Source organism: Homarus americanus, unplaced genomic scaffold (genome assembly GCF_018991925.1).
Source record: "Homarus americanus isolate GMGI-L3 unplaced genomic scaffold, GMGI_Hamer_2.0 scaffold46577, whole genome shotgun sequence".
NCBI classification, from domain to species: Eukaryota; Metazoa; Arthropoda; class Malacostraca; order Decapoda; family Nephropidae; genus Homarus; species Homarus americanus.
The window spans coordinates 77,173-92,440 of record NW_024750770.1 but is presented as its reverse complement, the minus strand read 5'-3'; the positions used below and the strand labels follow the sequence as shown (position 1 = coordinate 92,440).

Genomic DNA, 15,268 nt, shown 5'->3' with positions numbered 1-15,268 from the left:
AGGAAGAGAGTTCAACAGTGTGAGGAGAAGCAAGAAGGTAGAGGGGAAGAAGGAGCCCAGTATACACGTAGCGTCATAACACAGTATTTATGAACGAGAGGCGATGGTGATAATGTTTCAAATTTCATCATATTTCTCCTCTACAGTAGCGGTGAGATAAGGGCAGAAGGAAACAACGCTACTATGAGCTGTGTAAGTCTTGCGGCTCACGATAGACGTTATAAAGGTAGACTAAAGAGGATTATGATACAGTCTGGTATATACACGAACTGATGTCTCCCTTATCCACTCTGAGAAGAAAAAAACATGTTTAGCTTTACTGTAACATTTAATCAAACTAAAAGATCAACAACGTCATATAATTGAGGAGATTCAACTAGGATAAAACGTGAAAAAAAATGTCCGAACATAGAATATAAGACAACTTTGGGGAGAAGAAAAATCAAGAGACGAAACATGAGAAAACAGATACTTTTCTTGTAGGTAGAATGACAATGAAGGTTCTCACAGGCGCGCATCTCACCTGGTGTTCGTGACCATTGCCCACCACAATAAGGGTGACGAGAGAATTTTCCTACGTTCTCCATGTAACTACACAGCAATCAATCACACCTCGAGTGAGAATCCTGGGACCCACCTTCACACTTACTGATACGTCTGGATGGTTGTGAGGTAATGTGAGGGTGTTGGCGCCTATCCATCACGGAATCATCTAGAACAGACCTCTACCACTGTCTCGGCTATTATTCTCGTCTTCCGTATTATCAACGATCTCAGGCTCAATAATATCAAATGTCTCTCCAATTATCATTATCTCACCTCCTGCAGTTTCGCCATGACAGCCTCTGTACAAGTGTGAATCTTACTCGGTTCATTATTACTTCTGTCCAGGTTAGGTTAGGTTAGGTTAAGTTTCCCCTACTATCTGTAGAAATGAAACCAATTATCAGTGAAGGTGAATGATGTAGACTACTAAAACTTCTTAGTGCAACAGGGTTATAACGTAAATTTTAGAAATCTTTTTTTTATTTCATTTATTAAACTGGTTGAATATTTATCATGAAAACCTCGATATTAAATATTATATCGACCCCCAAAGTCATTGCATAAACGATTCTTGAACAGACGGACAAGAGTAACCTTTAGTATGTGCTTCACGAACTTCTATGGCGGGAACTAAGAAATGAACACCGATGAATTGTGTTTAAAAAATCTACTTAGTACTTAAATCCACATAATATTAGACAAGAGTATTAAATTATGTAAGTGTGTTGATGGTGGGCAGCCAGGGGGCTTAACGTTTGCCTTCTCGTCAGGGGCATCCCCGGTCCACAAAGCTGTGAATGAGAACCTCACTTTACAGGTGGGAATGTTTGGACCGCTAATGAGACTTATCTTCGCCCCCCAGATTATGTAGAAGGTGTAACCATCTCCAATCTTCCATATATCCACCTGTCTCAAATACCACCACCTGACTTATGTGACTATAAAATTGTAAAATAAAATAAATTTTCAGTTATTTCCTTTACATACCTTTTTTTCACTCTCCTCAGATATAATTACATACGGTGTACGATAAAACGGGTAACAGTTGACTGTATAAAATATTTCTCATTATTCTATTAGTGTGATTACGTACACCAACACACCTACAGCGCGCCACTGGTGTTCCCGTCGTGTATAGGAATTGTGGCGGCGGTGATCTCGTGTCTTGGAGTTCCACGGATGCTGCACTTCCTCTTTCTCAATAACTATAGTAGGGTAAACGTGGCGGTTCAGCACAAACGACCACACCCAACCGTCCTCACCGTGATGCTTATATGCTGGTATCTGGGGTGATGGCAGCAGTGCTCCTCTACACTCTGTCGGTCAAACACATGAAGGCAAGTTATATTCTCCAACTATTTGTATAATATATCGATTTACTGGCACACGCAGCAACAGGTTCTTCGTTGGTGCTCCCCTTGGGAATATTAAACTAAAAGGAGTTTTATTGCCGTTTTAGTGTAAATGAACAGCAAGAAGTTGTAAAATCTGTTCTAGTTCACTTGATTTTTACATCTTCATGGTGACCAAAACAGCTAAAATATCACAAACAACGATGCGATGTACTGTACCATACTGACAGGCGTGATTATCAGCTTCTAATATCGAGAGGAACATTCAAACTATAAAACAATTTACTTTACTTAATGTTATTGTACCCCTGTTAGACTGTGGCTCTGTTGCTCCTGGTGGTGGTGGCAGCATGGGCCAGCCCTCAGGGTTACGGTGCCCCGACATCTGGAGGGCAGGATTACCAGTCTGGCCCCGCTGTGTACAACTTCCAGTGGGACGTCAACGACTCTCCCTCAAGCAACTTCTACGGCCAGAATGAAGATAGAGACGGAGACAACACCCAGGGCAGGTGAGTCTATGACGGACACGCCATTAGGGCTGTCAATATCGTTTATCATCCCGCGAATGAGAGATAACCTGGTAACCTGACGTAAGCCAATAGTAGGATGGGGTTTTTGCTTAATTCATATCTGTTTTTGATCCATGTGGCTCTTGTGATGTCCCGCCTTGCTACCCACAACATTGAGGAAAGGTAAAGTTGACAAGTTAAAATAATGAGCGAATAATCTAAGGGTTGAAATATGTGGATGCAGTAAGTAAGGAACACACACAAGAATCACTGTTATCGTGACAGACAAATTTAAGCTATGAAAGAGATAAAAAGATTAAGTAAACCGAGTCATTTAATAACATATATATTATTAAGTATTGATTAATATAATAAATTAGGTGCATTACACAACACAAGTAAAACACAAATATGCAATTATCAAAACACACCAGAATATTACCTGATTATTCCTACTTTAAATATTAAATACACATACTATATACAACACAAAAACCTGATAGAAATGGCAGCTTAGGTAGTATGTCTAGGTTGCTATAGCCAACCGCAAGTAACCAGGGATTACCACCGTAGTCCACTACCATCAAACCATCACAACACCACCAACAGTAGTCCGTAATACAAGCCTTCGTCCACACCATAGGCCGCAGAGAAGAGACTGACGAGGTTACCAGGCAGACACGCTTACCTTGATACCTCGGTCCGCAGCTGAGCTGGTCTCATAGCCAGATGGGAAACTGGTTCCGATCGGTGCTCACTGGGGTGGAGTAGCTTCGTGGAACAGGTTCTCCTCCTGGTGTCGAGTTGGAGCAAGTGGTTATTATGATGGGAGAGTGAGGAGGGGAGAGAGTCGTCACACTATACATTAATATTTGTAACGAAGTTTGATTCAAACAGATGTCTCAAGTGCCCCCTGCGAACCCCGACGGAGCTGGACACTTTATTTAAAATACGTCCTTCGTCGCAGAGATGTCCCTCTGCTGAAGGGGTTACTTTATAATCTGGCCCTGAGCTGCTAAAGAGCCGGAGACACTGAACGATGAGTGTGATTCAATGAGCCAGATTTATAAAAAAAAAAAAATTGAAGGAACATTCGAAAAGTCACTTGGGATTTATGTTTCTGGGCAATAGTTCAATTTCCTCGGGGTTCTCTCCCTTTAAAAGAAGGAAAGAAAGAAGCACCATTGCTGAGACAGATTAAATGTTTGAACACAAGATAGCTTTTCCTTAAGGACCAATGATTCACTTTCATAGTTGAAGTTGGCAACCAGCAGCGGCAGATCATCATCCAGACCTTTGCAAACTTTCGTCACAGAAGGCTTTTTCTCCCCACAAACTAAACAATTGCTCACAAACAAGAAAATTGTTTGCCTTATTCTTCCAATCCTGTCCACCTCCCGCTAACAAATGTCTTGCCTCACCCTCAGTTACTACGTCCAGCTCCCCGGTAATCGTCAACTGAAGGTGGACTATACCGTCGACGAGTTCGGCTTCCACCCCGTCGTCACCTATGGGTCTGGTGGCCAGGGCTCAGGTGGCCAGGGATACTCTCAGCCCGCCCCAGCCCCAAGCCAGGGGTATTCTCGCCCTGCCCCAGCACCAAGCCCGAGTTACTCCCGCCCTGCCCCAGCACCAAGCCCGAGTTACTCCCGCCCTGCCCCAGCACCAGCACCAAGTCCGAGTTACTCCCGCCCTGCCCCAGCACCAAGCCCGAGTTACTCCGCCCTGCCCCAGCACCAGCACCAAGTCCGAGTTAGCTCCCGCTCCTGCCCTGCCCCAGCACCAGGCCCTGAGCACCAGCAGCCAGTTACTCCCGCCCTGCCCCAGCACCAGCACCAAGCCCGAGTTACTCCCGCCCTGCCCCAGCACCAGCACCAAGCCCGAGTTACTCCCGCCCTGCCCCAGCACCAGCACCAAGCCCGAGTTACTCCCGCCCTGCCCCAGCACCAGCACCAAGCCAGGAGTACGGTCTACCCACTCAAACTCAAGCCCCACAACAGAGCTACCAGGAGCCTACACCAGCCGTGACTTCCTTCTACATTCTGCCTTTATGATGATTCCGGCAAAGATTTTTTCTCAAATGTCCTTATTAATTTTTATAAAGACTTGTCCTATTTTTTTTTGTCTTGTACACCAGCCCCATTCCATCCCCAGGTGCCACGCGAAGCAAAGTGCCCCGTGGATTCGAGTTCCGATAGAGGGACTACTCTCTGTTTGATTGTCCAGGTTATATATCGGCAATTTCTGGTTTAGGAAGCTGAAATATTTACTCAATAATGGCCAAGGTCTTCGGCATTTCTCTATTTGTTTATTTTTGGTTTACATTTATTTCTATCTATTAAGTTTTGACTTGTTGAATAATAGTCCCTTGTCTCCTCCGCTAATTTGTCGAGTTAAAGTCAAACTATATGCGGTTACAGTGTTAATTTTTGGTGTATTATTTTACCTCAGTTTCCCTTAATGATAACATATAACACTTAATGATGAAAGTACACCTTGTGTTGATGTACACCTTGTGTTGATGTACACCTTGTGTTGATGTACACCTTGTGTTGATGTACACCTTGTGTTGAACTCCCGTCTGTCACGTTAACAGTGTTGATCATTGTACTATGTTATTACTGGTTGATCTTCCTTTAATATCCGGTATTTTTATTCAGGAACTTACGTTAAGTGTTATTGTTCTATGTCACTTGCCTTTACACCCTTTATGTCCCTAATATGAGTCAGGGTTCTGGACCTGGGGACAGTTTGAGGTCTACTCTCCTCAGCCAAGCCCTGAACTTTAATTAGGTTTTCTGTATAATCACCTAAAAATGTATTAGTGAACATATTATTAATGTTTTTAACTTGTTTTTGTTAAGAAGTACAGCATGTATCGCCGTGTTGTCTTCTTAACATAACTGGAATTCAAAAAAATTAAAGAAAATTAATCCAAATAAAATTTTAAGAATCATATGAACGAGTCAGTAGATTATTCCCTCTTACACGATACTTACAGTTCCCAGAAATATTACGTTTGGAAGGTTCAACTAAATGATGTTATTAAACTGATACTAAGAACTAAAGTTTATAAAATCATAAAGACTCCGGCAGACGTCGAGGCCATACAAAGAGACTTGAAGAATTGAGTAAGTATTGGCTGATGTATTTAATGTCATCAAATGTAATAGGATTCACTTTAGATGTAAAAATACAAGATCTAACTACCCCCCCCCCCCCAAAGATATGTACAGTAAATTTTGACTTATTAAACAACCGAGCGTTTTGAGAATCATAGGTTTTTCGAAGTAAACACAAGTTAAAGACCCGTCATTACGTTTGTTGAAACTTAGGTTAAATATCAGCAAAACGGGACCGTATTGGGAGAATAGAGATCTCAAAATTCACTCACTGGATGTTGGGATCAACTCTCACTCTCCCTCGAAGTAAACACGAATAAACGTGTGACAATGATGATGAAGTAGTTTATCCGAGTCACTACCAAGTCATGATACGAAGATTATTGGTATAAAGCCCTTAAGGCCCGGAGAGAATACATGTGTGGTTTAAGAACAACGAGGTAACACTTGAGTAAACATAAGACAATGCAAGTTAAGCGGGTTTTTTTTATAGATCTGGCTAATCTTTTATTTACTCGCATTATCGTGATTTATACCATGCTGGTGTTATACCACCACTCCGGTTTATCAAGAATTTGCCACTAGTCACATAAGAGGTGAGGTTTGATCGTGAAAGCATAAAGAAACAATCCCCTGACACTCGTGGTCACAGGGTAAACACTATAATGACTCTAATAATATATAGGCCAGGTTCTTACTAAGCCTCATATTAAGGGAGAATCATTCTCTGCATAATTTCTTAATATATTAATATTAGGGAACGTATTTACAAAGACAAATTAAAAAACAAGTGGAATATAAACAACCACAGCCTAAATTACCCTAAACCTTAACCCTACTCTTACCATACACTTGAGCAGTACAAAAGTATAAAACACTAATCTCCAATACATATATCCTGAGTCTAGACCAGCTGTACCACACGTGGACCACACTCTCTCTCCCCACTCACTGGCTGAGCTGGTGGACCCTGACCCACACAGTGCTGATACCATGTCGCCAATTAATTATCAAACAATTTTACCAAACTAATACACAACGTAGGCTGGTTTACTTAATACATATAACACACAGACTTTGAACATATAATCAACAACCTCACCAGCCAGGACTCGAACCCTCAACCTACTGTGTGGGACCAGGGAACGTTACCGACCATGCCACAAGGACACTAAAAGCAGTTCTAGACTATGTTATATTTCACACAAAGCCTGTTCATCGAGCTGATGGCGCCGTGAACCTCCCATTGGGAACTGCCCGTGCCGCTTATGTGGATGTCAGTAGCATTTTACCGAATCCAGTTGGTATGAAACACGAGGTACCATATATACAGTACTTCATTTTAGTCCATATAATATATATATATATATATATATATATATATATATATATATATATATATATATATACAGTATATATATATATATATATATATATATATATATATATATATATATATATGAAAACATTGGACAGATGAATAAAATAAAATCACACGGGAAAATGGAAACAACAGGTATGGCTTTCGTCTTCAAGGAACATCTTCAGAAACAGCTAGATTACATGGACAGAGAGAGGCTTAAATATACAGACTTAAAACATAGAGGTCAGGTCATAATAGACAGGCATCACTAATCCCCACACCAACGGCAAAACAGGGCTTTTGGGGAGGTCAGGTCGAAAAAGGACCCTAAAATAACTGTCATACGCTCAAAAGATCAAAGGTTTTCAAAGCAGTTTTAACCTTGGGCCACTGACAAATAAATTTGTGTAACATATTATCAGTTTTGAACGGCCATCACTAAGGTTTATTGATTTTAATTCTTAATCAAACTAACTTCAACCCAGAATTTTCTGTGACTAAAGATGATTTGAATACTTCTAGCTTTTTTCCCAACAATGGGGTGATTAATATTCTAACATGAACAGATAAGGCACTGCTTTCAGATGCAGTTCTGATATTATACTTATATTTGTTTTGATTCTGGGCTGCAGTGTTTTCCTGTCTGACCTACATAATTACAATTACAGTGGCTACATGGAATACAATAACACTTTGGCTGATTCATTTCCTTGATAACATATTAGTGATGGTTGAGTCTACTTAGGGAAACAACGTGTAATATTTAGAAGCTTGAGGACCGAACTAAAGGGACAAATTCATCACGATGAGCAGGAGTCAAAAAATATTCTTAGGTGTAGGAACTTGTCTGGTTACAGAGAATGAAAAGGATTTTTAGCCCTTTTAAAGCAACAGTCAACAAACACAGAAGGTACCCAAGTTTCTGTGCAAACAGAGTCCACAAATACACTTGAACATGGCGGAAAGAGCTCAAGGTGATTGGATAAAAAGTATGGAAACTGTCTACCTGTGGGCTTTCTATATACCTTAAATTTATAACGTTTGTATGCATTTCTAGATAAGCATATCCATAAAGAAATGGAAGGATTCACTATTTTCTGCTCTTTCAATTTTGAGACTAGATTTTAGGGACAATATTATTAAACATATAAAAATTCCAAAGAGGTCACTGTTTTTTGGGCCAAGACAAAAGAACATCATCTACATATCTATACCAGAGAGGAATGATTAACTACATTTGGGGAGTAATCTAGACTCAAGAACTCCATATAAATACAGGCTAGAAGAGGAGCAGAAAGACAATTACCCATGCTCATACCAAATACTTTGCTTGTAGAACTTCCATTTGCACCTAAACACATTGTCAGTTACCTTTCTATCAATTTCAGAAAGTATGTCATATTCCAATAGTTAAATCTACTTGATTTGTAATTTATCTTTAAGAAATGAAAAGTAAAGTCTTTCACAGGTACTCCCTAATCAGGGCGATGATTTGTCAACATTAATTCATGATTTCATTTAGTTTTATATGTGAATTAGATATTTGGCCTGTAGAGGGGATATCATCTTTACCAACATATTTTGGATAATTTGGCAGCCATAGATTTAAGACTTAGAATGGTTTAATGGTTATTAAGCTTGTGTGTTTTTGATCAATCATACATATAAGGTAAATTAGGACTGATTTGAAGCTGTTTAGTGAATCAGGGGTTCTTTTTCAATAACATCTTCATTTGAATTAGATAACTTATTAATATTTTCAGGGATGCTGGCAAAACTCTGTGCATTGCTTTCATCACTGACGACAAATTCATCTTTATCCAGTGTAGTCACTTTTTATCCAGAATAACAATAGCATTAGACTTATCAGCCTTTGGGATGAATTCTTATTTCTTTTCAAGTTTATAAAGGCTATTTCAAAATCTTTTGGAATGTTTGAAGTCCACCTTCAGTTTTGATGTATGACAGTTATTTTGTGGGTCCTTTTTTCTGACCTGACCTGTTTAGTCACGTCACCACCTTCTCTTAAGCTCCTCTACGGTTGTGTTGGTGTGGGATTAGTGGATGTCATCATTATGACCTGACCTCATGTTTTTAGTCACCTATATTTATGCCTCTCTCTGATTGCCTCTGAAGATGTCTTGAATAAAGACAGAAAAGCTAAGGTACTCCGTTGTTTCCATTTTCCGTGTGATTTTATCAAGATATATATATATATATATATATATATATTAAACAATTATTACATAAGGGAACAAAGTAATGTAAAATATAGCCTTAACTACTGAACAAGAAGGGTAATTACCTCTGAACAGGTAAAGTAATTACCTCAAAATACAACTTATATTCGGTGTCACATAACACTGGAACCCTTCTCACTGTGCTCTATACCTTGCTGGAGCCTCCACAACCCTTCCAATAGAGTGTAATGAAAATACATAATCATGAGGAATATGATGATAACGAAGCTCTTTTGTTCCTCCAGACGCCGCCTACAACACAAACATGTGATCTACATCATTATGGATGGCCCTAAATGTCGTCGCATCAGCTCAGGACTTCTGATGTAAATTTAGCCAATTGTAAATATAACAAACAGGGTTAAGAGAGATCTCATAATGCAAATTATTTATTTTTATTCTTCAGTATTGCGTTGAAACTGTAGGAGTGTATTGCTGGGTACAAAGAGAGAGAGAGAGAGAGAGAGAGAGAGAGAGAGAGAGAGAGAGAGAGAGAGAGAGAGAGAGAGAGAGAACCTAGTACAGCAATATACCACCACTTAATAATTCTAGTATTTGGTAAATAAGTTTAGGAATAATAAGGTAAGAATGATAATATTCAGATAATATATTAATGATATATTTGTTAACATTCTTCCAGTGTTCACCATGATGGTTTACAGGGACTACAACACACACACACACACAGTACACACACTTAACACGTTTATGGAAGCCGAATCAAAACAGTGAACAAGAGGATTTACATACAAGAAACTTAGTAATTGACCAGACATAAGGGAATCCCTGGACCGTGTTATATCCCGCTAAGGAGGGAGTGAGGAGCTCAGAGTGAATCTTGTGGCTATGAAGTCCATCACAGAGTAGTACAGTGGTGTTGTCCTTCTGATGAGTGGGTCAGTAGGTAGGACTTGACTTGATACGGGAATTTCGGGAAGAAACACAAGTCAGTAATATCACAGTTTAAGTTAAAAGTGAAATTTACATGATGTGTTAAAACTGATGGGGTGAATAACTGGTTAAAACAAAAGGATATTAACACCAGGCAAACATTTTATAACAGCGTATAAAAAAATAAGTTTAAAAAAGCTGGGATGAATATTGGAACAAAATAGAGAGCTGAACTAACAGCTTTTGGAGATCATGTTTGATAATTATAATGAAGGAAGAGTTTATTAGTGTTGCGGCAGGTTACTGATATCCCTGGCCACCTGAGCCCTGGCCACCAGACCCATAAGTGACGACGGGGTGGAAGCCGAACTCGTCGACGGTATAGTCCACCTTCAGTTGACGATTACCGGGGAGCTGGACGTAGTAACTGAGGGTGAGGCAAGACATTTGTTAGTGGGAGGTGGTATGGGGTGTGGGGGAGTGAGTGGGAGTGTGGGGGTTGAGGAGGAGTGTGGGGTGAGGAGGATTGTGGGGGAGTGATAGAGTTAATGAGCGACTTATCTGGGATGAAATGCGCAGGGCTTCCATACACAACAGGTGTAGTACCAGAATCATGAAGGATAGCGAATGTAATACCGATTTTCAAGAAGGGGAATAGATCACTATCCTTTAACTACCGCCCAATCAGTCTAACATCAATAGTAGGCAAATTACTGGAAGCAATCATTTCAAACTCTATTCGAAATCACCTGGAGAAGCACCGATTGATCAATCATTCCCAGCATGGCTTCACAAGCGGGCGTTCATGTCAAACTAATCTAATAACATTCTTTTCATCAGTTTTCGAATCGGTGGACGAGGGGCACAATTATGATGTGGTATATCTCGACTTTAGCAAAGCCTTCGACAGAGTCCCCCACGAAAGACTAATGAGAAAGGTAGAAGCACATGGCATCAAAAGCAATATCCTTAAATGGATTAGGGCGTGTTTACAGGACAGGAAACAGCGAGTGAGCATTAACGGAACTAAATCCCATTGGAGCAACGTCACTAGGGGACTTCCCCAAGGCTCAGTACTTGGACCATTATTATTTATTATATACATAAACGACATAGATATCGGCATATACAGCAACATAAGTAAATTTGCTGACGACACTAAAATAGGACGTGATATTAAATCTGACGAGGACTCCACAAAACTACAAGAAGATCTAAACAAATTTTTCGAATGGTCTGAAAAATGGCAGATGAAATTCAATGTGACCAAAGGTAAAGTACTCAGTATAGGAGATGTAAACAGCGAAACCAGTTACCAGATGAACAACGATGCCATTGAGAAATCCGACTGTGAGAGAGATTTAGGAGTAATGATAAGTAGGAAACTTAAGCCAAGTAAACAATGTGTATTTGCTCGAAACAAGGCTAATAAAGTACCTGGGTTCATATAAAGGAGTGTTAGTTACAAGACTAGCGAGGTCATCCTAAAACTATATCTTGAGCTTGTGAGACCTCACTTGGATTACGCAGTTCAATTCTGGTCACCATATTACAGAATGGATATAGAATCCTTGGAAAGAATTCAGAGGAGAATGACAAGGCTAATCCCGGGCATTAGGAACCTTGAGTACAGAGACAGGTTAAAGCATCTTAATTTGCACTCCCTCGAGAGAAGTAGTGAGAGGCGATATGATAGAGTTGTATAAATGGAAGTCAGGGCTGAACAAAGGGGACATTACAAAGGTACTCAAACTATCCAACCAGGAGCGAACTGGTAACAATAGTTTTAAATTAGACAAATTTAGATTTAGGCGCGAAATAGGTAAACACTGGTTTGGTAATACAGTAGTGGATGAATGGAACAAGTTACCAAATATCATCATAAACTCGAATACGCTGGATAGCTTCAAACATAGGTTGGATGCTTATATGAGCAATAGGGGTTGGGTGTAAACGGGACTGCCCAGTATGGGTCAATAGGCCCGCTGCAGTTTCCTCCATTCTTAAGACGACTACACCCTAAATAACTAACTTAACCTAACAAGATTCTTCCTCAAGTTCTCATTAATTCTTATTCAACTTTTCTCAGTCAGAAAGTAATTATATATTTATTTTATATAACATCAAGTTTAATGTATTAAAAATTGTTGAGAATACAATAAGGTTTTTTTTTTATTTATAATTGAGTTGAAAAATATTTACACCCATGAGACACGACATTGACAACCCTAATGGCGTGTCCTTCATAGACTCACCTGCCCTGGGTGTTGTCTCCGTCTCTATCTTCATTCTGGCCGTAGAAGTTGCTTGAGGGAGAGTCGTTGACGTCCCACTGGAAGTTGTACACAGCGGGGCCAGACTGGTAATCCTGCCCTCCAGAAGTAGGGGCACCGTAACCCTGAGGGCTCGCCCATGCTGCCACCACCACCAGGAGCAACAGAGCCACAGTCTGATGGAAGAACTACACCATCAACTAACACACTCACAGAACTCCTTTAACAGCACAAAGCCAAAGAATCATGACGGTATGAACCTCTGACATCATCATCGGTCCATAAAGTATAATTTTTGCTGCGCCAGGAAACTTAACCACGAACAGATTGTGTTATTATCTCGAAGAAAACAATAGAAAGTTGTAAGCATGGACACATATTAAAAATTGTTATACTGCAGCAATGAGATCTCAGTATTTTATTTTGTCTCCTTATTTACTTCAGGTATATATATATCTCTAATAATAATGTTACAAGCGTGACTCTAGTGAATATAACTGAGAAACAAAACTCTCAGGTTATTCAAAAGTGTGAGTAGTTACTATACCACGTACAGTACCTTCATGTTGTGTGATGATCAGAGAGCTGAGGAACACTGCTGGCACCACCCTGGACACCACACTATATAAGTGGCCACGCCTGGGTGTGGCCACCTGTACTGGTCCGGCACACCTACATGTTACTTCCTTACAATCAGCAAAGAACAGAGACGATAAGCAACCATCTACCTGTGAAGTATTACAACACAAACACATGTATTAATACGACCCGAGAAGCTTGAAGCCGCATTAGATTGATCAGAATTTCTACATTGTCTCCTCTGGGATTATGACCTATTTTTTGACGATATATCTGGCGTTTTATGTACTGTTTAAGTAAATGGTCGAAGGAAGGACTACCAGTGTGTGATATAGTATGGAGTACAGGGTGTCCCAAAAAATGTCCCTCCCTCCCTCCCTCCAACTTACAGTGTCTCAGGGAGCAGACAGGGAGGGAGGGACATTTTCCTGGGACACCCTGTATACAGTACAGGAACTGGTGATCAGATGTATGGGTCTTTGCCATATAGAGCTTAACAAAGGTGGAATGCGGAAATAAACAGATGATCTCTTGAGAAACTCGGGACACAACACACTGTATTAGTAAGGATCTAAGACTCATTCATCAGTTTATTGTAAAATGGCGATGCGGTTTGCTCTACAATGAGACAAACTCACAAGAGAAGAAGATTACATATAAGTAGGAAGTATAGAGAATAGGAATGTAAAGAGAGGAGCTTGGTAGCGTGACCGGGATGTTATTTACACTGTGTCAACACACTTATCTTATACGTCAATACACATATCTATTCTTCTCAAGGGACAACGTCTCAAACACCTCTTCGATACAACTATTTATTAATTCACTCAATGACATGGACACATCGATATCAGTATTATATCGGGGGACTAACACATTACGTCTTACGTTACTCGACACTGACTCTCGGACACAACATGAATGAATACACTTCCCACAGTAGGTAACTCACCCTAGAGATAGCTCTGACAATGACTCACGTGTAACCTGACGTAGGCCCAGTGGGTGTTGGCTGGGCTCTCGTATGCGATACTCTGCTTAGCTGGTGACGTCGTGAAGTCCCCCGACCTGGGGGGAGGGAACGAGCGACTCTGTGCGAGTGACCAGAATGACCTCTCAATAACCAAACTCTCTCAATCAGACGAATGAGCAGAATCCCAACCAGAATGAGAGTTTGTGTACGATCCACTTGTGAGAGAGTCAAAGGTGAGTGACTTAGTGAGAGATGGGTTAATGTATGGGGGCGTGCATGGCTGTGTTGATATACTATATACACTGACGATGAGTGTCTGAATAATAGTAGAAAGTTAGTGAAATGTGTCTACAACTGTCAGAGTTTCAAGCAGAGAGGAGAAAAAGAGTGGAAGAAGTCTGAAATAATATGAAGACATCTGTTACTTTTTTGCGGATGGTATAAACATGATACAGTAATGTGATGTATGATCTCCCTCACACACACACACACCATGAAAGTTGGTATAAATCGTGGCGAAATTTACCTCCGGGATTACTATAAGGTATTGGCGAGTAGGGTTAAAACCGAGATAAGGAAAGCCAAGAGGAATAATGAGGTAAGGATAGCAAGGGAGGCGAAGACAAACTCCAAAAGATTCTACCAAATGTATCAAACTAAAACACAAGAAAAGATTGGACCAATACGGTGAGATACCAGCGAGCTAACTGATAATGACGGAGAAATGAGCAATAATCTGAATAAATATTTTTCAACAGTTTTCACCACCGAAAATTTAAACATGATACATACCTACCGTACCTAACTACCTATTAGATGTCATTGGCCGACATCTCATGCTTCCTCTCCCCATTTCATTAGTTCTTTTTGCTACTTCCCTCTGTGTGTGTATGAAGCCAATGCATGATGGACAGGCCACTAAGGCGAAACCCAACAAGCTGGGTTACTTGCAGTCCATTCCAACTGTTGCTCTCCCAAGTTTTTGTACCACTGGCTCAGGAAAAGGGGGAGCCCGGACTTAGGGCCTAGAAAACAGTGCGTTAATGTTCGAACTAAGGCAAACAGAGTATTAGGTTTTATATCTAGAAGTGTAGGTAATATCAATGCAGAGGTCTTATTGCAACTATATCTTGCGCTAGTCAGACCGCACCTCGATTATGAGGTTCAGTTCTGGTGCCCCTATTATAGAATGGATATCATTTCACTGGAGTCGGTGCAGCGAAGAATGACGAAAATGATTCCGGGACTTAGAAACCTTCCACATCAGGATAGGTTAAATAAACTAAACTTGCATTCCCTAGAAAGACGAAGAGTGCTGGGAGATATGATACAAGTATATAAGTGGGTGAAAGGAATCAATAAAGGGGATATAGATAAAGTTCTTATAATATCCGAGCAGGATAGGACTCGGAGCAACGGA

General features: G+C 40.4%; 2 protein-coding genes across 2 annotated transcripts; one reads left to right on the top strand and one right to left on the bottom strand.

Moving 5' to 3' along the window:
* Positions 1-1,806: 1,806 nt before the first annotated feature.
* On the top strand, positions 1,807-4,435 carry LOC121854192 (cuticle protein 19.8-like). The gene is made up of 3 exons (XM_042348678.1): positions 1,807-1,883; positions 2,214-2,407; positions 3,835-4,435. The coding sequence occupies exons 1-3, from the start codon at positions 1,821-1,823 to the stop codon at positions 4,433-4,435; spliced, it is 858 nt and encodes a 285-aa protein (XP_042204612.1). The 5' UTR covers positions 1,807-1,820.
* Positions 4,436-9,735: 5,300 nt separating this feature from the next.
* LOC121854189 (pro-resilin-like) lies at positions 9,736-12,945 on the bottom strand. The gene is made up of 3 exons (XM_042348676.1): positions 12,856-12,945; positions 12,279-12,472; positions 9,736-10,450 (listed from the first exon to the last, which is right to left on the bottom strand). Exons 1-3 carry the CDS (start codon positions 12,859-12,861, stop codon positions 10,324-10,326), a joined length of 327 nt encoding a protein of 108 aa, XP_042204610.1. The 5' UTR covers positions 12,862-12,945; the 3' UTR covers positions 9,736-10,323.
* Positions 12,946-15,268: the final 2,323 nt, after the last annotated feature.

What these genes read in the sequence shown, in the direction of transcription:
- LOC121854189 (XM_042348676.1), bottom strand. An exon ending in GGAGACAACACCCAGGGCAG is followed by an intron (nt 10,451 to 12,278) that starts GTGAGTCTATGA and finishes CCTCACCCTCAG; the next exon opens with TTACTACGTCCAGCTCCCCG.
- LOC121854192 (XM_042348678.1), top strand. Translation starts at nt 1,821, where the DNA reads ATGCTGGTATCTGGGGTGATGGCAGCAGTGCTCCTCTACACTCTGTCG. An exon ending in TGTCGGTCAAACACATGAAG is followed by an intron (nt 1,884 to 2,213) that starts GCAAGTTATATT and finishes TACCCCTGTTAG; the next exon opens with ACTGTGGCTCTGTTGCTCCT. An exon ending in GGAGACAACACCCAGGGCAG is followed by an intron (nt 2,408 to 3,834) that starts GTGAGTCTATGA and finishes CCTCACCCTCAG; the next exon opens with TTACTACGTCCAGCTCCCCG.